This window comes from Parasteatoda tepidariorum, chromosome 6 (genome assembly GCF_043381705.1).
Source record: "Parasteatoda tepidariorum isolate YZ-2023 chromosome 6, CAS_Ptep_4.0, whole genome shotgun sequence".
Lineage (NCBI taxonomy): Eukaryota > Metazoa > Arthropoda > Arachnida > Araneae > Theridiidae > Parasteatoda > Parasteatoda tepidariorum.
This window is the reverse complement of record NC_092209.1, coordinates 66,764,924-66,787,104: the sequence shown is the minus strand read 5'-3', so window position 1 is coordinate 66,787,104 and position 22,181 is coordinate 66,764,924. Positions and strand designations below refer to the sequence as shown.

The following is a 22,181-nucleotide window of genomic DNA, read 5'->3' as shown; positions in this document are numbered from 1 at the left end:
TTTTAAAATTAATTTGCTAATAATGTTATGCCCAACTCTTTCTGAATTAATTCAAAGTAGAATCACTTAAATACTACATTCTGGTGCACATCCTTGTAAGTGCAATCATTGCACTAAAAATTTCACATTGAAGGTTTATTTGCGCAGTCCAGTGTCTCATAATGTCATTCATTAAATAATGAATTCTGGTTTGTTAATAATGTCTTGTTATAATTAATTTGCTAATGTCAAGCCTGTCTCTTTTTGACTTAAATAATATTTAATAGTTTAATTTAAATAACATGAATATAGTTTAATTTAAGTAAATAGAATAACTCAAATTGTAACACTTCATTTTAGTTCATACTTATGAATGCAACCATTGCAATAAAAGTTTCACTCTAATAGGTAACTTGCAAAATTGCGATTAATTCTCTGTAACATTGAATTCAGGTTTGTTATTAATTCTGTAAATTCTACACAAATTTATATGCAAATTTGTCTTAAAACTTTATTATAAATTTTTATGCATTGGCTTAGAATCTATGAACGATGAAAGTCATTACTGTGAAGAACAGAAACTGTAATATTTTGTCCTTGGACCATTTTTATAGTGTTATTTATTGAAAATTATTTAATATCATTTTTTTGACATTATTGTCTTATTTTTATTATGAATTGAAGAGCTGTATTAAAAAATTCTGGTTAGCAATTAAAACAAACTGCAACAATTTTTTAATGAGACATAATATGCCTTAATTTATTAATGCTCTTATGGAAGTCTTGATTTTTTTAGAATTTTTTTAATTAAGCATTGAATGATGTTAAATTTTGATTACTGTAAGTTCGTTACTTCATGGATTATTGTATATTGTTCACTTTTATTTAAATAGTGTCACGTTGTATGTGGTTGATTTCAAGCTATATTTTAAGAAATAAATGCTTGTAATATTTTTTATACTGTGCTTTTTATTGTTTTTTATAAAAATGGGTTTTGTTTATTTTCTGATAATTATTTCAGACACTGCTTTTATTTAAAGATTATGTGATGTGGAAAAATATATTATGTGTTTGTTTTCGTATGGATTGACGAACTTGATACAAAAAAAATCTTCTTTACTTAGAATATTGATATATAAACTGTCTAAAATTAATTTATTTGCCCCATTTCTATTAGCATTTTATCTCTATTGTACAAGTAATATTTCCTTAAACCATTTAAATAAGCTTGGGGTCGAAAATAATGACTAGTTGTAGTCACGAGTTTTAATGCTTATCTTTATGGTTTTAAAAACCTATTCATGTATCATTTTGCTTTAATAATGTAAGTATAATATGCTTAATTAAATTTTAATTTTATTATGCAATTTTTTATTAATATTGATTAAGAAATTACTGTTCACTTTTAAAGTTTATCATTTAAAATATTCTCAAAGCCTGTTCATGTTTATTTTTCTAGATTTTTTTTCCTCCATTGCACAAAAAGATGAATGTGGTTTGCACCATTGCCCCTTGTGTCCATATGCTTCACCAATATCAACGAATGTCAGAGTGCATTTGCGAATCCATACTGGGTTGAAGTCTCATACTTGTAAAATCTGTGGCAAGTCCTTTTCGCAGAAGGCCCACCTGATTACACACATGAGGCTGCATTCAGGAGAACGTCCCTTCAAGTGTGATCTTTGCACCAAAAGTTTCACTCAAAAAGTGCATTTACAGAGACATTATTTTCGGTGCAGTAGGAACTAAATTTGATTGACTCTCTGATTTTGAACCACAGTGTCTTAAAATCTCTAGTGAGCATTTTCATGCCTTTTGTTGATAATTTTTATGACATTCAAGCCAAATGCTTCTACGACATGTGTTCCTTTGTTTGTTTGTTTTTTGTCAATATTTTCTAATAATCGATCCCTAACAGATGTCAATTTTTTTTTTGTCCATTATAAACTTAAAAGTCACAAAAAAAAACTTTTTTTTTTTTTGGATAATTTATATGAAACCAAAATATCTTAAACTAAATCTTGACATTTTTGGTCAGCATTTACATGCCTTTTTTTTATAATTTTTGTTATTTTCAGGCTAAATGCTTCTTTAAGCGGTGATTCACTGTTTTTTTTTGTGTGTTTTTTTTCTTGTCAATATTTTCCTAATAATAGATCCCTAATAGATAGCAATCTTTTATCCATTATGAACTTAATAGTCACAAAAGAGACAAATTATTTTTTTTTTGATAATTTATATGAAACTAAGATATCTTAAACCAAATCTTTGCACTTTTAGTGAGCGTTTTTAAGTCTTTTGTTGATAATTTTTGTTCTATTCATTCTAAATATTTTTTCAGCCGTGTTTTACTTTTTTTGTCAATATTTTCTTATAATGGATTCGTAATAAATATCAATCTTTTTTTTCTATTATAAATTTAAAAGTCACAAAAAATAAAAATTATAGATATGTTATTTACATCTTTTTTTCTGGATAATATTTCTAAAACCAAAATAAAAGGAATTTATTCACTTACATGAATATTGTAACATAAAATTCATAATAACAAAACTTAAAAGAATAAGATAGTAATGTTGGCTGTATATGTTATAGTAATTCAAAAAGTATTATTTGTTAAGTTTAGTTCATATGTTTGTCATTTATTTGTATGCATTTCTTGTTATTAACTTATTAATAGCCAATCTGCAATGCTTCAATAATATTTTATTAAATAATATTAAATGTCCTAACTATAAACAGAATCTCGCTTAAATTTTTTTTCCCCAAAAATTTTGAGAAGTTCCTAAAATTTATCTGATTTTAAGAAAATGAAAAATTTTCCTGTATTAAAAAAATATACTGGTGTTTTTGAACATCTTTTAATATTCTTTATAGACTACAACATGACATGCTTCATTCCTGATTCTTTCGGTCTAGTTTAACAGTATAAAAATCTACTGTCATGGAGCTTTTGCACTAAATTAAAGGCATTATCATAATGCAGCCATATAAAGTCTGTCCCTAATGCTGTATCTGCTTCGGACATAATGACTGAAAATAATTGTGGGAGATTTCAAGGAGAAAAAAGTTTCCTTGCATTTATATTTATTAATATATTTATGGAATGCAAATGTAACAATAAATAGATCAATAAACAAAATATTTCACTATAATGGAATTGGACTTAAAATAAAACAACTCTATTATTGACTAAACGCTCGATATAAGCTGTCATTGATAAAATGTAAAAGAAATATATATTTTAAAAATAATTTTTAGGAAATTAAGTCACAAAGTAAATCCAGGAAGTATGGTTAAGGCCACATTTTGGACACTATATGTAATATAATTTTTTAATTTGCCGGAAATTTTTTATAATGAATAATAATTCTCAATATGGTAATACTGTACTAAGCACTTCCCCACCCCATGGAGGATCCTTTTTTTTTTCTTTTCTTCCCCCATATCAAAGAATTTTACCACATTGCCGCTAATGAGAAAAGAAATACTTTTTAAGTCTCTGAATAACTGACTTGCTATATGGTCTCTGACACATTCAACCTTTATTCACTCTTTATTATTTCACTCCATTGTTCCTGTTTCTGAAGAAAAAAAAACATATTACTATATTAGACTGCCAGCTAATACAAGACCCTGTCCTCGTAAGTGTGTGTGTGTGTGTGTAATGTTGGACAAGAGAGTCCAATTGAACTTAGGGAAATAACTAATAAGTGGTATAGCCATTATTATTTGGTTTCATTTTTGTAGCATCTCTACATAAGTGTTTCCACTATTAAAATTCCAATTCTCATACTTATAATTTGTTTTTCTTTTTTTGTGGATTAAAACTTCATAACTATATACAGGGTGCGTAGCGTTTTTAAAAGGTGCTTATTTTCAATTTTCGGTTTTTAAAAGCCCTGAAAGGTGTTTTCTTCATTGGGTATTTTCAAAAAGTGCTTGATTTTCCCTATTTCAAATAAGATTTTTCCTTTACCATGTTGATTTTTGCTACGAATCATGCAAAAAGACAAAGTTTACATTGTTCTATTCAATGTTTTCATAATTAATTCAACTCCAATCTTTTTCGGCGCATTGTCAGTCCATGGAGTAGGAAAACGCCATTCGTTTTACATGATTCAAAATTTCATGATTTTTTACAATTGTCAAAAACAATGNTTTTTTTTTTTTTTTTTTTTGACATGGCGGTTAAAACAAGATAAAACTGTCAATTGTCAAAAACTTCGCAACCCTGCCTAATTATGATATTTTTTTAACGTGCTTAAAAAATTTTTTGAGTTCTTGAAAAGTTCTTATTTTTTGTCAAATAATTTGACTACGCACCCTGTATAATGATTTCTGAAGGACTTATCTTGTTATTACAATATTTTAAAAAATACCAAAAAAAGGTAAAACATTTAGATAATTTTTTTAATGGGCACTTCATCTATATCATTTTATAATAATATTTTTTTAAAATATATATTTGAGTGTGAATGGTCCAATTTGTTACTCGTATGATGTTTTGCTATTTGTTAAAAAAAGTTAGGAATTAATATAATTTTGAATTTGAAGTTAACAAGGCATTTCAATCTAGTCAGGATTGTGATCGCTTATGTGCAATTACACAATTCTCCCCTCAGGGCCCTAGGTATCATATATAAAACAAGACTTTCTGACTCTAGATAGCCAAAATCTTGTAGACGAAATCTGGATCTCTCATTTCAGTACGTAAGCGCTATGAGTAAACGAGCCTTGAAAAACACTTCTTTCTCATTTTTCTGGTCCTGAAGGGGTAAGATGTAAATTTTTTTTCTTTAATTTAATTTTTGATTGCTCCCTTGTTGTGAAATATTAATGTAACCTAATAAAATTTTTAATGTTATTGACATCCTTGTTAGTTAATTTACGTTTAAAAGTTATTAAATTTCATTTTTATCTTAAGAATGTATTTCTTAAAAGCAAGTGCATTTTCCTATCTTATATAAATTAAAACTAGAGCTGGCACAATTTTTGTTTTTTTTTTATTTAGGAAACTTTGAAACTCTGCATTCAATTGTGAATGATTCTTGTATATTAAGATAACACTTGTTGGGCATACATAGTACAGCATTCTGAGATGTTTTAAATGACACTCAAAACATGAACATTAAAATCAGTATTAAAAAATCATTAACAAAAAAAATTTATATAAAAATTAAATTTACGTGATTTAAATGGAATTTTTTATTTAAATATTATTTTTTTTTATATTCACTAAATGAAATATCTGATAAAATATGTTAATAATACTCAATATTGTTTAAAAAAACATAACTAAACTCATGTTTGTAAAAATTGCAACATCATGAAGGACTTACGCGAGTGNTTTTAAATGACACTCAAAACATGAACATTAAAATCAGTATTAAAAAATCATTAACAAAAAAAATTTATATAAAAATTTGATTTACGTGATTTAAATGGAATTTTTTTATTTAAATATTATTTTTTTTATATTCACTAAATGAAATATCTGATAAAATGTGTTAATAATACTTAATATTGTTTAAAGAAACATAACTAAAATAGATAATATTCCTTGCTAAAATACTTAAATTAGACACCAATTTAGTTAGAAATAATTTATTATTTCATCATTAAAAACAAATTACTTAATAAATAAAATAATAGATTATTTTTTAAGGCTTATCACAATAATGAATGTTAACAATTGAAAGAAATTTGCCAATTAGATATTCAATGAAGAGTAAATTATAAGAAAACATTACTGAAAAAAACCCAATTGTTTTATATTACTTTGGGTAGAACAAGTGTCTTTCTTCGTTATTGTTATACACTGTTTCCATACTTAAGTTTTCAAAGCATTTGTTTTAAATTAAACATGAAATTAAATGGGTATAGTTAAAATATATTTATTACCAGCAAATTATTTTACTTGCAATTAATGGAAAATTATAATTTAAGAGTTTCCTGCCACTCTTATCTACTTTTAGTCTTCTTTTTTTTTTTGGTCTATTTTAAAAAATAATAATTTATATATTTTATAGATTCTTTTCATCAATTTTTAGTAAAAATCCTTCATCCTTGAGGAAAACAGATTTGAAAATAAATAAAATCACCCTTTGAAGAATGTATTTATTAATTATATTATGTAAAAAATATGTTAGACTTTAATAGCTTTTTTATTACAGTTGATTTAAATTAATAGTTTGTTTTTTTTTAAAGTGTATATGTGATTTAAATCGGAACTCAAATCTTGATTTTAATCAAGTGATTTAAATAGTGCAAACCCTTATTAAATAATTTTTTATAATCTTCTTCGAAACTTCAACTGCTTTAAATATTAAAAAAAAACTGGGATATTTTTAATCTTTATCTCAAATCTTATTTTATATGTTGTATGACTGTCTTCCTCCGTATCAAACTGATCTTTTTTTTTCGTTTAAAAAATCCTACTTGGCACAAAAATGGTCTTTAGTTTTTTCTAAGTGATTGTAAAGTTAAAGGGCTTAAACTCATAAGCATTAACAAAATTTCTTTTAATTTTGTGTAACTGTTTAAGGCTATTTGATCATAAATTCATAAGGTGTCTAAAAAAAGAAACATTTCTTGCTAAATTTGAAAGTTATTTGGTATTTTCATAAAATGGATATGTTGAAGATGGCCTCCAACAATTTAAGCTTGTATATTCATAAAGTTTCTCAATTAACTGAAACTGAATAAACTCAAAACATGTTGCAATGAAAGGGCTTTCAACAGATGCATTTTAGAGAGAAGCCCATTGTATAGCTATAAAATTTAAACCTCTTTATAGGTGAAATATTATAGTGCCTATATATTTTTTCTTTACTTCTAATACACTTTTGGTTTGCCTGATCTTTCCTATAGTTGATTCCTGAGTTAAATAATTTCTTGCTAAAGCTTTGTAATTCATTGCTCTTAATTTAATTCATTAAATTTACAAAAATATTACTTAATGCTCTGATGATAGCAACATAATAGTTAAAAGCATACATTACAATGCGTACTGACTTTGGATCAAGATTTCAAAAAAAATTAATTTTTCACATTGATTAGCACATCAAGCATTACTTTTTTCTTTTTCCTGTCTTTACTTTTTTTCTTTTCTTTACTTTTTTCTGTCTTACTGTGGTCAACATTATGTTTTAAGTTATGATACCGAATTTACTTTAAAATAATCTTGGTCACTTTCTTGAACTAACCAATTTTATCTCCATATTCTTCACTTGAAAAATACAACCCACCATTGATATTTTTTACCATGATCATCAGTATCTAAAGACTTAATCTTTCGCACTTCCGTGATAATATTTAGTATTCAGAAAAGCGTACAATTCACTTAAGTTTTGTGGTTGCAATTCACCAATTACTCTTACTTAATTGCGAATCTAATATTAGAAGTATTCCACAAGTAAGCTGACAAAAAAAAAAAAAAATGTNAAAGCACCACGACGTTCATCTTCAGTGGATACCATCCCACGTTGACATCTTTGGAAATGAGCAAGCGGATCGCTTGGCCAAGGAGGGCTGTAGTCATTTAACATCTTCGTCCTCAGCCCTTACCTTTTCTGAGTATCAATCCAAAATCAAAAGCCATTTATCAAAAAAGTGGAGGATCCCTCCCTCTCATCATTGGTATGCGGCCAAGGAACCGGGCTCTTCACTTGTTCATGTAGGTGATAGAGCATCTCAAACAGCTATTTCCAGACTGGCAAGCGGACACACGAACAGTCTCTCGTACTTTAAAGGAAGAAAGACTTATGCAGTTTGCTCTAAATGTGAAGCCCAGCAGGCCTCAGCAGAACATATCCTCGACTGCTTGGGCCTTTCCAAGGAGGACTTATATGCTTCTCCACTTCTTGTAATCGACTTTTTGAGGATCAAAGGGTCAACAACTTACTGGATCTTGTCTGACCTCGTCAGACAATTAGAGGATAAACAACAACAACATATATCAGATAGATCTCTTTTCAATGTTACATTTACAGTTAGAGATATAATTGAGCAGGAATTTGCGCTCTCATGTGGTGAATCACTTTAAAGAGTCAACCAACTCACCTGTGCTATCCATACGCTTTGTCTTCATTTCAAAAATGATTTATTAGGACTTTTATGAGCACTGATAATGGGTTTTGTAATCTAATAAATTTTTCCAATAATCTCTGCATCATATCATTTAATTTTTATTTAAATGCATATAAACTGATTTTGATTTTCATATAATTTAAATTTGTTTGTATAAAAGTTATTAGACATCTTTCAAACAAGTCATGGCTTAATTAAATACATTTTTTCCTCAACAGCACAGGCTGCTTTTTTAATTAAAAATATACCCTGAAATATTTGATTTACATGAATGCAAAAATTTATTTTGCTTAATTTATATAGTTTAGTTTTGTTTCTGCAACAATTCCGTATCTTTAAAAATAAAATCATGCTTTATTCATTCCCACCTACATGGGTTGTTTTCTTTAGCTCATGGATCCAACAATATTTACTTTTTTTATAGTACTTAAATTGGTAGTTCATGAATTTTATATGATTTGATTTTGTTTGTTAAACCATTGTTTTATATCCTTGAAACAAATTGTGCTTTTTTGAATTGCAACTTTTTTATTGCCTACTGGGCTCTCTGTTTACTCTTCGCTTTCATTTTATTGCACCAGACTTAATTTATTGCTCCCTGTGGTTTCCTTACCATGAGGGCAACGTGTTTTTATGTTTAATTTAGTATTCTTGTACCATAACTATTTTAAATCAAATTCAAGGATCTTTTTTTCTCATTTTGTTTTACAACCTAGTTTGATTAATTGAAATTTTTTACATTTTAAAATTAATATCCTCTAATTTTACTCAAAAGCGTAAGCTAAACTGTAAGTCTCCCAAATATGGTAACTATCCATTATAATAAACTAGTTTTCTCATTCTAACTAAAAATCATTTATATATCTTTAGCATTATACTGATGTTTAAATATCATCAGCATTAATTAAATCAGTACTTGTAAAAAATCGCAAAATTGCAATTTAACTCTGTTGAATTGCAATTTTGATCCCAACCCAAAAAACAAGGGAGTTCCCGGATCAAGCAATGTGACAGTATAACCTTCGAGGAAGACTTTTTGATCAAACTAACCCGCATTTGTATTGTATGAAGAGGAAAACCTTCCACGTTTAACCAGACTACAAGAGGAATCTAACCCATACTCCATCTACCAAAAATGTTTTACGTTAGCACTGTGGTCGGTGAAAGCCGGGAACGGATTCGTAACAACCAGACACCACGGAATTCAAACCTGGGTCACCTCATTGGGAAGCAAATGCTCTAGCCCCTGAGCCTCGATTGTTCTTAATCATTTATTTGAATGAAACCATTTTTGCATGTTCCATAGTCCAAAAGAAGTCTATGCTTTAGTTCATCTACAACTGATGATCTATGACTAAAAAAGCCTACTTTTTCCCATTTTAAAATAATTGCTTATAAAACTTGTAAAGAGTCTTCAGAAGTAGAGTTTTTGTAAATTCACAAGATGCCTTAATCTATATTTCTTTCATTATATGTCTTAGTATTATAAGTTTTTTATTTGAAGCAAAAACATAATTTATATACAATGAGATTTTTTTCGTTGTTGCAGGGATTTCTGATGCTTACCAAAATGAAGAAGGTTTATTTGTTTGTGAATTCTGTACATATTCTACCAATAACAAATATAGTTTGAAAACTCACGTAAGCATGCATACCAAAGAACGGCAGTATATATGTGGAGTGTGTCAAAAATCCTTTAACCAAAAAGGTCATCTGAATCAACATTACAGAATACACACTGGTGAAAAACCTTATAAATGTGACATTTGCAATAAGCAATTTAATCAGTCATCCAATTTGCGTTCTCATAAACTTAAGCACATTAAAAAAAATGTATTTATGAATGCTGATTATTACTAATGTATTTATCATAATGATTTGAAAAAAGTGCTCTGCACAATATTTTACTTCAATTAAAATTATAATTTTGCATATATTTTTAAATAATTGTGATTTATTGTTGCAATATTAGTCTAAACTTGTACTATTTTAGAAAAAAATTATTTTCTGTACTGTTATAATTTTTTTCAATGGGAATCTCTGATGCTTACCAAAATGGAGGTTTATTTGTAGGCAAATTCTATACATATTCTACAAGTAACAAATATAATTTGAGAACTCACATAGATATGCATACCAAAGAACGGCAGTATATACTTGGAGTGTGTCAAAAGTCCTTCAGCCAAAAGGGTAATCATCATCATTATAGTAAGCACATCGGAGAAAAACATTATAAATTAAATGTAGCATTTGCAATAAGCAATTTAATATATCATCCAATTTGCATTCTCATGAACTTAACCGCATTAAAAAAATGTATTCATAATTGCTAATTATTACTAATATATTACAATGATTTGAAAAAGTGCCCAGCATAATATTTTGCTCTAAATGAAAATATTATAAATTTTCATATTTTTTAAATCATAACTTATTAGTGTTATATTAATTATAAACTTGTACTATTTTGAAAAAATAATGTTTTATATACAACAATTTTTTGTTTGCTGGAATCTTGAATACTTTCCAAAATAAAGAAGGTTTGTTTGTGAATTCTGTACATATTCTACAAAAAATTACACAAAAATATGCCTCATTAAATAATGCATGTATTAGATGGTATCGATCAGTGATCATATTAATATCTTATTTGTTTACCAATATTAAAATAACTCTTCATGCAGTTTTCTGATATATTTGCAAGAAGCTTCAATAATTATCAAAAAGTAAGAAATTTTTGCATAACAATGAAAATGAGATTTCTCTGTACCAATGAAACAATATTTTAATGACACGAATTATTTTAGGAAATTGATAAAAACAATTACATTTATTATTTTTAATAAAATACATCCTTTAAATTAATACGTGTATATCTTTTCAGTTGATTGTATTAAAATTTTATTTGTTTACCAATTTAAAGTAATATCTTTTGATACTATTTTTTAATGTCTTTGCAGGAAACTTCAATAATTATCGAAAGGAAGGAGAATTTTATATTTGTATGTTTTGTGCTTATTCTACACCTGTCATCGGTAACATAAAAAAGCATGTAAAGATGCATACTCAAGAGCGACAGTATAGATGTGAGGTCTGTCAAAAATCTTTTATTCAGAAATCTCACCTCACAGACCATTATCGAATACATACTGGAGAAAAACCTTTTGCGTGTGATCTCTGCAGCAAAACCTTTAATCGATCAACACATTTGCGCCGCCATAAACTTATTCATTTTAGGTTAACTTGAGGAAAATGGATTGTTTATAACTACTCTTATGTTTATTATTATAATTTTGGACTAAAATTTATACGTATTTTATTATTTACTATTTGAAATTGTGCCGTGCTCAAATAAAAAATGAAACACCCAGAATAACTTTTGATCTAATGATCGGATTCACAAGCTTAATGGTTCCATGTGGTGACTTAAAATTTACTAATTAATAAGGGCAGACGATATTTTAAGTATTAAGTCAGTTGCAAAAACTTACTTTCTCCATATAAACAAATATTTTCTTTTTTGGTGGACTTTTTTTCCACATCTTCAAAATATATTTATAATTTATTTATTTATGACCGTCGTTTAACAGCCGACCCAATTTTATGGGTTTATGACTATTAATGTTCAACTCCGTAGCCTTGTAATTTTTAACCCAATCCAGAAGACAAGCTAACTCCTGGGTCAAGTATTGGGAGAAATTTGCCTTTGTGGAGTACTTTTTAATGGAACTAACCCGGCATTTGCATTACATGACATGGAAAACCTCCTACGTTTAACTTGACAGCAATGGGATTTTAACCCATGATCTGTCTACCACTGAGAATATTTTATGTCAGCATTGTAATCAGTGCAAGCCGGAAGCGGGTTTCGTATCGACCAGCCGTCACTGGGATTCAAAACTGGTTCACCTCATTGGAAGACAAACACATTATCCCCTGTGGCTCATCGTGGCTAATCTTCAAAATATTTTTTATTTCATGACTGTCGTTGAACAGCCAGATTCGAACCCGGTTCACCTCATTGGAAGGCGAACGCTCTATTCCCTAAGCCATCGCGACTCATCTTCAAAATATAGGGGATAACCGCAATCTGGAAAATATAGTTTGGTCAGAAGAGTAGTCCATTGCCTTAATGTTAATTTTTCGTATTTCACCATATCCGGAGATTTTTTTTAAAGCACAATTATAAAATTCATTTTCCTGAAAATAATTCCGTAGATAAAATAATTTTTAATAATTTATCATTTTTTTAAATAATAGTAAAAAAAAATTTCTAATTGTGAGGTATACAAATTTTTAAATCATTTTAAAGAAAGCAATTTTCGAAAGCAAAATACAAAGTTGGGACGAAATCTGATGAATAACTCCTGAGAAATCAAATTTTAAAATGTCTGATCTTGTAATTTAAAATATCTGATCTAATTAATTAGCATATTTGTCACTGTCCCATGAAACATTAAGTTTTGAGTCCTAGTGCGTGAAAATCTGATCTTTCTTTCAAAAGTTATTCAGAGTGATTTGTTCTTCATTTTGCACACTATACTTATCACGACTTTATAAAATTAAGTAAATTTTGCTTTGCATATTTTCGATTCAAACAGTGCCTTATTTTATACACATATATTTGAAAATTTATGTAGAACTATTGAAATTTTAGTAAATATATATTTCAATTTAATTCTGATCATTTCTAATTGTGTACAAAAAATGCTTCTAATGTTATGAACCAATAAGAAATTATTTTGAGATCATAGAAAATTTTCCCTTTCAGTAACATTTAATCTACCGAGTGGACTTTTAAGCATTAAGATGCAATTCTCATTGATCAAGTGGTTCCACCTAAGCTATGATATGTGCAAATCAAAATTTAAGCTACGAAGTCAGTTACAAATATGTGTACTTTTTCTGAATGAACATGTGTAGATTTGAATAATATTCCAGATAGCTGCAATCTATAAAATAGTCCCATTATTTCAGTTCAAGTAATTCAAATTGTCAGGCAGCTACCAAAAGAGACCAGAATTGCTGTTAGGTGTCCTTGACTTAACGTCTAATATTAATCCTTTAATAATTCAAGCTGACCCTGAACTTAGAAATGCAGAAAACCCCTGGTATTGGCAAAAACTATCCTTAAATATTGATCCTTCAATGTTGGTTTAGTCTTATTCTATATTACAATTTTTTTTTAAAACAATTGTGTGAAACATAAAGTATTTTCACCCATTTATAAAACTTGTTTTGTGAATTATAATTTCTTGCAAAAATTATATCTGTTAAAATTTGGTTATTTATTTTAATAATGTCTGAAAAATTTCCTGATTTGTAACATATTAAATTTTTCCTTACTGTGTAATTGCCAATTACAAAATTTAAAATTTGAATGAAATCTGTTGAGTAATTACTAAGAAATAATCATTAAAAACTAAAATTATTTCATCTATTATGCTCAAATGTTAAATTTAGTTTTCTAAAGATGAGTAGTTTGAAGAAAAGAAAATTACAAAATAGCTTGCATTATAAATTTTAAAAAAATCTGATCATTATTAAATAAAATAGTAGCAAATAATTATTAAAAATTCGCTTTTCGGAAACATTTTTGTGAAAGTAACATGACATTAATGCGTTTAAACTTTTACTGTTATGAAGAAGGTTTGAACTGTACCTCAAGAGCTCAGAAATTGGAAAAAGTGTATGTATATTCAGGAAAAGTATGCTATGTCACTGCTTTTCTTACTTGAAATAGAGTTTGCACCAAATAGTTAACATATCTTAAGTGAGTTTCTCAAACTATAAAAATCGTATCTTAATGGGGAAAAAGATCATAACAATCAATAGTTCAAAAGTACTTGTGGGTGTAAAAATTTTTTTATTATTGTTATTTACTTTGATCTACAACTAAAACTCGAGTACAAGCTATTTTTTTATATTTGTATATTTTCGTTAATTTGTATTCAAATGTATTTCAAATTTTGTCTTTTTAACTGTATTATTCTAATGTATCAGTTTACTGCCCCGATAGTTGTAAATTCTATGAGTATCCCTCCTCCCATATGAATTAAGTATGTGCCTCACATGAACTTTAGTATCAATCCTTCTGGGCACTTTTTAATTGATTGTCAAAAAATTGTGGTTTATTTGTTTGTGCGTATTGTACTATTTCCTTAGAAAAAACTTAATATTTGAGTAACCAGGCATACTAAATAATAGCTGTATATATGTTCGCCACAGCATGAATGCTTTACTGAATTGTGAAAATCAACTGAAATGTCATTACTGAAAGTGTATTTGAAATAAATGTTTTAATAAGGCAACTGATCATCTGGTTTGCGTTGTATTTTTGAAAAAAAAATATGCTTTGAAGCTCTATGATTATTATTGATATGTTAACTACAAAAAATTTAGAAAAGCAACTTGAATATAATTTAGTTTTTAATTTTTTTTCGTAGTGCATATAAATTATCTGTATAATGAAGTATTGATAAGAGAAACCAACTGGAATAATTTCAGACTTTAAAAAACTTGAACTTTGGGTAATTTTTATCATAAATATTCAAATTAAGTCCTTTGATTTATAGAATTCAGATCAAGGATACTCAACTGTATTTCTTAATATCTGCTGTCATTCATTTTGTCAATTATATTTGATATATATATATATTTTTTTTTATTGTATCTGCTCAAATACTGAATGTGCACTTGAATAGTCTATTTCTATTGCACATTTTGATAATAGATTTAGATAAACCTTTTTTTCTTTCTTATTCTAAATTAAGCATGAGCAGCTGTTCAAATTAAGCAGAATTAAAAATTTCAGATATTTTTGTAATTTTAAAAATTTGAAGTCAAATATCAGTGTTTTTCCTTAATTTATGAAGCATTTTTATTTTTTATTGTAACCAGCTTTTATGGTGGATTTATTGTAATAAAAATTATGATATTTTAGATTCAATGCTGGTTTTATTATTTAAAATGACATTTTCACTAATTTGATTTTCATACACTTTGTACAATATATTTTAATTATGTGAACTATACTTTATTATTGAGTACTCTGTGTAAATATAAATAATTGTTTCCATATTGCATTATATTGAGAAATTTTATATAAGTATTTATGAATGTGGGAAAATTACAAATCAAAAACCAAAAAAAGAAACAGATTGCTGAAAATTAATCAGAAAAAATGAAAAAGTTAATAAAAATGGTTTAAAAAAATTTGATTAAATTAAATAATTGACCACGACAATATATAACCTCATTTTTAACCCACAGCATTATAATCACAAAAGGTGCTTTCTGATATTGTATCAAAAACATTAATATTATATATTTATAAATAAGTAAGTAAAACAAAGTCGTCTATTGACTGTTAGACAGAAAACAAATGTTTTTTAAGACTAATTTTCTGCAATCCAAGCTTTATCAATAATTTTACTTATAAAAGTACTCATATAATTAAGTAGTGTTCATAAACCTCAGTTTATAGTTCTTTTCATAATATCAGCAACAATTGCAACCTAAAGTGTGCATTAGTAAGTAATTTCTTTCTACATAAACTGTACATTTTATGAAATACAAATTTTTTACACCCTAAAGCTGCTACTAGAACTTCTCTTTTAAGTGTCACTTAAAATTTGCTACTAGCAATTGAGGGTCTCGAGACAATGACAAGGTAATTTCAAATTTTTTCCTCTTATTGAATTTTTGATTCAGCCACTTCAATAATTTTACTACCATTTCAATAACCAGTCATGAATGTATAATCAGATCATTCCTGTGTTATAAATAGTGTGGGAGAATACAATTTGTGAATCTGAATTTACCTAGTTATTGTACCAAACTACTTGTTCAGTCACTGCACCTACTCATCACTTAAGCTTATTAATCCATTTTTTATATTTGTTCTAAATTTTTAATATCTTATAATAAATCAAACCTAATGTTATTCAATTCACAAGCTCATTTTTTTAAGCATGACTTATTTCTTTATGCATTTTATTGTATGAATATTTCAACTTATGCATTTAGTAATACTGATGTAAGTGATATTGATGTAACTTATGCTTTCCATTAGAATTAAAAATAATGCATTTTAATATATATATTTCTTTCACAGGCACCTCTGCTGCTAAAGACTTGAAGAAAAGAGCTTTGCATTTTTGTCCATTCTGTTCGTATTCTTCACCTTTGGCAGGAAATTTAAAAATTCATATAAATGTGCATACCAAAGAAAGACAGTACTCATGTGGAGTGTGTTTAAAATCCTTTAATAATAATAGCAATCTGATAAGGCATAACAGGATACATACTGGAGAGAAACCTTATACATGTGATATCTGCAATAAAAGATTTAACCAGTCAACTAGTTTGCGTAGTCACAAATTGAGTCACCATAACAAAAATGTATTGATTTCCTGTTGAGTATTTTCGTACTAATATAGTCAAATCTCAATCTATTGTTCCTGCATCTCTCATTTTCCTGTATGTATCGTCTTGTTTTAACAGTCTCATCATAAATGCTATTTTTATTATGTTAATAATACTTGTCTAGATTGTTTTGAAAAATAAGGAATTCCCGCACCTTTCGTTCAAAAATTTTACCGACATTTAAAAACATCGAAATTTTTCTTTGTTTTGCGTTGAAAAATTTTAACTCCTGATACCAATGATAAAAAGGAAACAAGGATTTGTTACAGTTTGGTTAAAACAACAGCACATTTGATGTTGACGTATCAGTTGATGAAAATATTGAAACTTGTGGTGTTGTAAGTTCAGAAATGGTGGCAAAAGGCGAAAAGTACAACAGATGGCGAAGTGGAATCGCAACCAGTGTCAACATTTGCTGAAGGTTAAGAAACAATGAGCAACAATCAGTATTCATGAGAGCTTGCAGAAAATGAACAACAATCTTTTACAAATGTCAAAAATCTGTTATTTGCGCCTAGAGTATTCTTACCAAAATCTTCAAATACTTTAAGTAAATAAATGTGTTCATTTGTTTGCATTGTAAGTATTTTTGCAATATAGTCATCAATTGAAATTTTTTAATACTTATAGTAAACATATTAATTTTTCAAGTCTCCTACCTCTTGTTTTTCTACATTTTCAATTCATTAATTATTATTTAATTTGGACCCGCATTTATCATTTTCCTGTATTTATTGTTTATAGAAAATGTAAATATTAAAGAAGATTCCCCTCAGTAATGATCGATCAAGGTTCTACTGAATTATGTTTATTTTAATCCTAAAAACAAAAAAAAGTGTGGTTTTATAATAGCTCATCAACCAAGTCCCATTCTAAGTTGTATTGATGTTTATTATAATAAATTCAAACTGATAAATACTTTATATAATGTTTACTCTATGTTGGGTATTCCATTATGATTGCCCTTAATATATATTTTAAGAATCCTTGTAAAATATAAAATTAAGGAAGCGGGTATTTTAAGGATTGTGACTTGATATTTAACTAAGAAAAATTTTTAATGTTTTTTTCATTTCGCACTAGTCACTCTGTAGATTTTTTTTTATATTGCTTTTCCTCAAATATTAATTTGAATCTCCCGTGTGCATATTTTTTTCACTTCATAATATAGAAGAATATAAAATGAGAGTGGTCATTATTGACCACCTATGTTATAAATTAGTAAAAAGCAAATTGCACTGTTGAAAAAATTAAAATTATGCTCAAATTGTTGCTATTTTATATTGAAACTAATGTTAATAACCAAAGCTACTTTTCAGAGGGTGATTCTACTACAGCAGAATCACCCTCTGAAGCCACTTGCCTCTCTTTGATTAGCATAATTCATATTAACTTGCCACACTATTTGATCAGTTTATCTAGAGTTTGTAAAATTAATAACATTTAATTCAATGTAACATTAGCTCCCAACTGTTATACTCTAAATTAAACCATATTTTTTTGACATAATTTTGTTTCTATTTTCTGAAATGGTTTATCTAAATATAAATCAGGTCCATAAATTTCAAAAACATCCTTGTTAAAATTGAGACACTTTGAACTGGCATTGCCTGGACAGCCCTATGTATAGTACAAATCTTAAAAACCATTTACCTTTTCAAAAGAAAGGCCCCTGATGTCCACAGACAAAACATGATATACCATTTTTTTTTTTTTTTTTTGTATTTTGGCTTCTGCGACCCTCAAAGAGTATGCCCTACTAGAGCACTTTCTTAAGTGTTGATCATGTGCTATACTCTGTTTAGCCGTGTGCTATGCTCTGTTTGATCTAATAGCAAAAGGAAATAAAACCACCTTATACTTGGAATTACCGTTTGATTGATGTCAAAATTCTGAATAGCAACCCAATCTGATTAATGGTCAATTCAGAAAGAATCGCTGACTCGGTGAGGGACCAGTATAAATAGATAAAGTTTGCAATAAATAGCAAACTTTTATTTTCATTATCGATATCAGTTCTCGCTGAATGGAGTATGAAGGAGCATTCCTGTGTTCTTGATTATAAAATATTTGAATATAATTTTGCACAACTTGTAAAAATTTGCTTGACTTTTTTAATATTTCTTAAATTTTGATGATTTAAATATTTCATTAGCAAGGTATGTGTAGAATTTTTTTTTAATACATTGTAATAATTTTTTACATCAATTTATACGGAAATATTTTTATGTAACAGGCATTTTTCTATTGTAGGAGCTTTAGACCTTTGCCATGATGAAAATGGTTTATATGTGTGTATATTTTGCAAATATTCTACATCCAGGAAAGATCGCATGAGAAGTCACATAAATATGCATACTAAACAGCGTGAATATCCATGTGAAGTATGCCAAAAATCTTTCGGTACAAAAAGTACACTGAATAGGCATTATAGAATACATACTGGAGAGAAGCCTTATAAATGTGACATCTGCTACAAGACATTTAACCAATCATCACACTTGCAGTATCATAAATTGAAGCACTATAAGGATTAGTTAATTTTATCTTGATGAGTATTTGTACTAATAGAATGTTTATTGTAATTAATTTGAACAAAAAGTTCTTTGTATCATGCCAATTAATAAGCAAGGTATTTTATGCAATTAGAAGCCTTTATGTAAATAATGTTAAATACTGTTCAATTTGAAAATTTATTTTAAGTGCATTAATGTTAAAGACATTCTATGCAAATAACTTATGTGATAATTTTCTGAAAAACATAATTTTGATGTTATTGTGGAAAAGTGTAATAGTTAATAACAAAAGGTATGTTATGGCTAATGCAAACGTGTTCTAATTACAACTTGAAACAACTTTTATATAATATTTTGAGTGTGATTTTTGAATTTCTCTGTTAATACAGAAACTAGATTTTAAAAAAAAAGAAGAAGAAAAATTACATTTCAAAACTTGTGTTTTGTCAAATTCCACAAAAGATGAGTTTATCCAATTTTTTTAAAAAACTTCAAAATGTTTTCCTTTTTTTCTATCAAGAGTACCAACTCTAAAGAAAATTCAAGACAACTTATGTTTTGATCAATGGACATGGTCTAGCAATATTTATCAGAATTTTTCAGAAATCTACAGCTCACTTTTTGTGAGTTGTAAATCCGAAAAAATATATTATGTTACGTCCCGCGTAATATGAATGGCTTGGATTATTTTTTCTAAAAAAAGCACATTTATTTTTCATTTTATTGGTTTCTTTTTTACAACAGGCAAAACAAAAATAACAGCTAACCTCATGTATATTTTTACAACACCAACTTTTTCTTGGAGCCATTTATATTTTTACTTATTTTTCACTTCATCTTAATAACATTTTTCCCTATAAGTTTAATTTTTTAAGGAAAATAATAATTTAGCTTTTGCCCAGCATTTCAAAATGTCTGAAAAATTTATAAGCTCAAGCAGAGTTTTAACATTACAAATTTTGTGAACGCAATTAGATGTTGAAGTTAGTTAATCCTATTCTTTCATTGTGTTCTGGCATCATTACTTAATCATTTGTAAGAATTATGAAAAATTACAATATTTTCATAAAAAAAGTATTAATCTCTTTTATCTTAACAGATAAAAAAAATTTGTGCATTTTTTTTTTAAAAAAATGCAAATTTTATTCATTTTTTGAAAATTTTTATTTGAAAAAAAGTTGGAATTAAATTTTGAATGGAGGATGGAATTCAGTCCACTGATTTTTTTCTCAAAACTGAAGAGTGGTACTTATGCTGTCTGTAAATTTAAATCAAAAATACTTAAATGTGAATTCTAAGAATATGTATCAAATTTTACAGACTTTTAAAGATATTCTAAGAATAATTTCTGTTTTTTTTTTTTTTTTCCTGTTATATTGTCAGTGTTTGTAAATAAATACTTTTGTATGTCTACTCCGATTGGCTGATTTTGTCGTAACTTATTACGTTAAATTTGATGCAGTAATTTGTATGCGTACTTTGTTTGATATTTTTATATTATTTATGTAAATAGTTTTTCAAAAATCTAAACAGTGAATTTAGTGAATAAAAAATTGAATGACATTTTAACTGTGTGGATTTAAATTTAAGGCATTTTTTCAATGAATAAATAGCTTCTTATTTTTTTAGATCATTTTAAAAAAAATTTGTAGTCTCATGATTTCACAAATTTGGGATTTTTTTTAACTGCCTGCTATTTTTTTAGAATGCACATTTTTGACAAAAAGAAAAATCCTTCATAAATAATTCATTAAACTTGATAGTATAACTAATTTTTTAAGATTGCTTGTTCTGGAATCTGCTATAAATTCCATATGCATAAATGATTTCACTGGGGGAAAAGTTGACTGCTTCTATTTAAAAAAGAAAATTGTTTTATGATTGGGTTGTTGTACACGTTGCAAAGAAAATTGATTGAATACATATAAAGTAATAGTATTTTATACATTATGAATAAGTGTAAAGTACCTTAATAGTATTTCTATTTTTTCTCAAATTTAGAATTTTTATATTCTATTATTTTATAATTTAAGAATTTTTCTATTTTATTTACTGATAGAAGAATTTATAGCAAAAACTTTAAAACATAGCAATTAGAGTAATATGTGGTGATACATAAAACTGGTTTTCTCATGTGAAGATTTTTGAGGGTAAATTAAATTTATGAAATTAATTATATTACATGAAGAGAGTTTTTTTATATCATTATAAAAGTTGTTTTAGGGTATAACATTTATTATTATACATTTTATTTTTGCCCAACAGCTCAGCTTACAGCCTTTTAAAGAGCATTTTTATTATTTTTGTTTCCATTATACTCACAAGATGCTACCTGTTTGGTAACTCTTTTTAAGACTTAAACTTCCAATAATGTTTCATATTGTCGTAACATTTCTTTGTATTAATTTGTAGGTTAATTTCACAGAGGTGGCTATTATTACGACTTATCTGTAATTTTTACGATTTTGTTCTCCAAATTTCAGTGTTACTCTGTAGTAATAACAATTATGGTTTTTGCGAATTTTGATGATAATCTGTAAAAACACTTTCTTTTCCCTAATTACCAAGAGTTATGAAATTTTTGCTGTTTGCAGTAAACATTCAGAAAAAAACTGTAACACTTAAGAGTGTTACTTTTTCTTATCCTTAATCATTACGATTTTGTTATTAAAATTATAGTGTAGTAATAAAAATTATGGTTTTTGAAAATTTTTGTGATAATCCGATGAAAAACAAGTTTTTCTTTTTCCTAACTACTGAGAGTTAAAAAATTTTGTTTACAGCAAATATTTGAAGAAAAAAATAATACTTAAGTATTACTTTTTCTTATCAATAATCATTACAATTTTGTTGTCAAAATTACAGTGTAGTAAAAAAAAAAACAATTTTTGAGAATTTCCGTGTTACCTGTTAAAAACAACTTTTTCTTTTCCTTAACAGCCCAGAGTTATGAGAATTTGTTATTTGCCGCAAATATTCGATGAAAAAATAGCACTTTATTTATTGGTATATATCAATATAGAATTAAGTTTTAAAAACAAGTAGTAATTGTGGATGTTTGAATTCCATTAATATTATATATATAATTGCACTTCTGAATACTGATAGCAAGTTTGGAACGTTGGCACTTCAGATTTCAAGTACTGATAAAGTAAATTAAAATGGTAT

The 22,181-nt window shown here is 27.2% G+C and overlaps 2 protein-coding genes across 2 annotated transcripts in view; both read left to right on the top strand.

Moving 5' to 3' along the window:
* Positions 1-22,181, top strand: part of LOC107445576 (tRNA Selenocysteine associated protein) — a 363,438-nt gene that overhangs the window by 205,822 nt on the left and 135,435 nt on the right. The window lies entirely within an intron of this gene.
* On the top strand, positions 1,345-21,722 carry LOC122269327 (zinc finger protein 271-like). Its single transcript, XM_071181820.1, has 5 exons — positions 1,345-1,725; positions 7,430-8,012; positions 11,031-11,105; positions 16,145-17,076; positions 18,751-21,722. The coding sequence occupies exons 1-4, from the start codon at positions 1,423-1,425 to the stop codon at positions 16,489-16,491; spliced, it is 1,308 nt and encodes a 435-aa protein (XP_071037921.1). The 5' UTR covers positions 1,345-1,422; the 3' UTR covers positions 16,492-17,076; positions 18,751-21,722.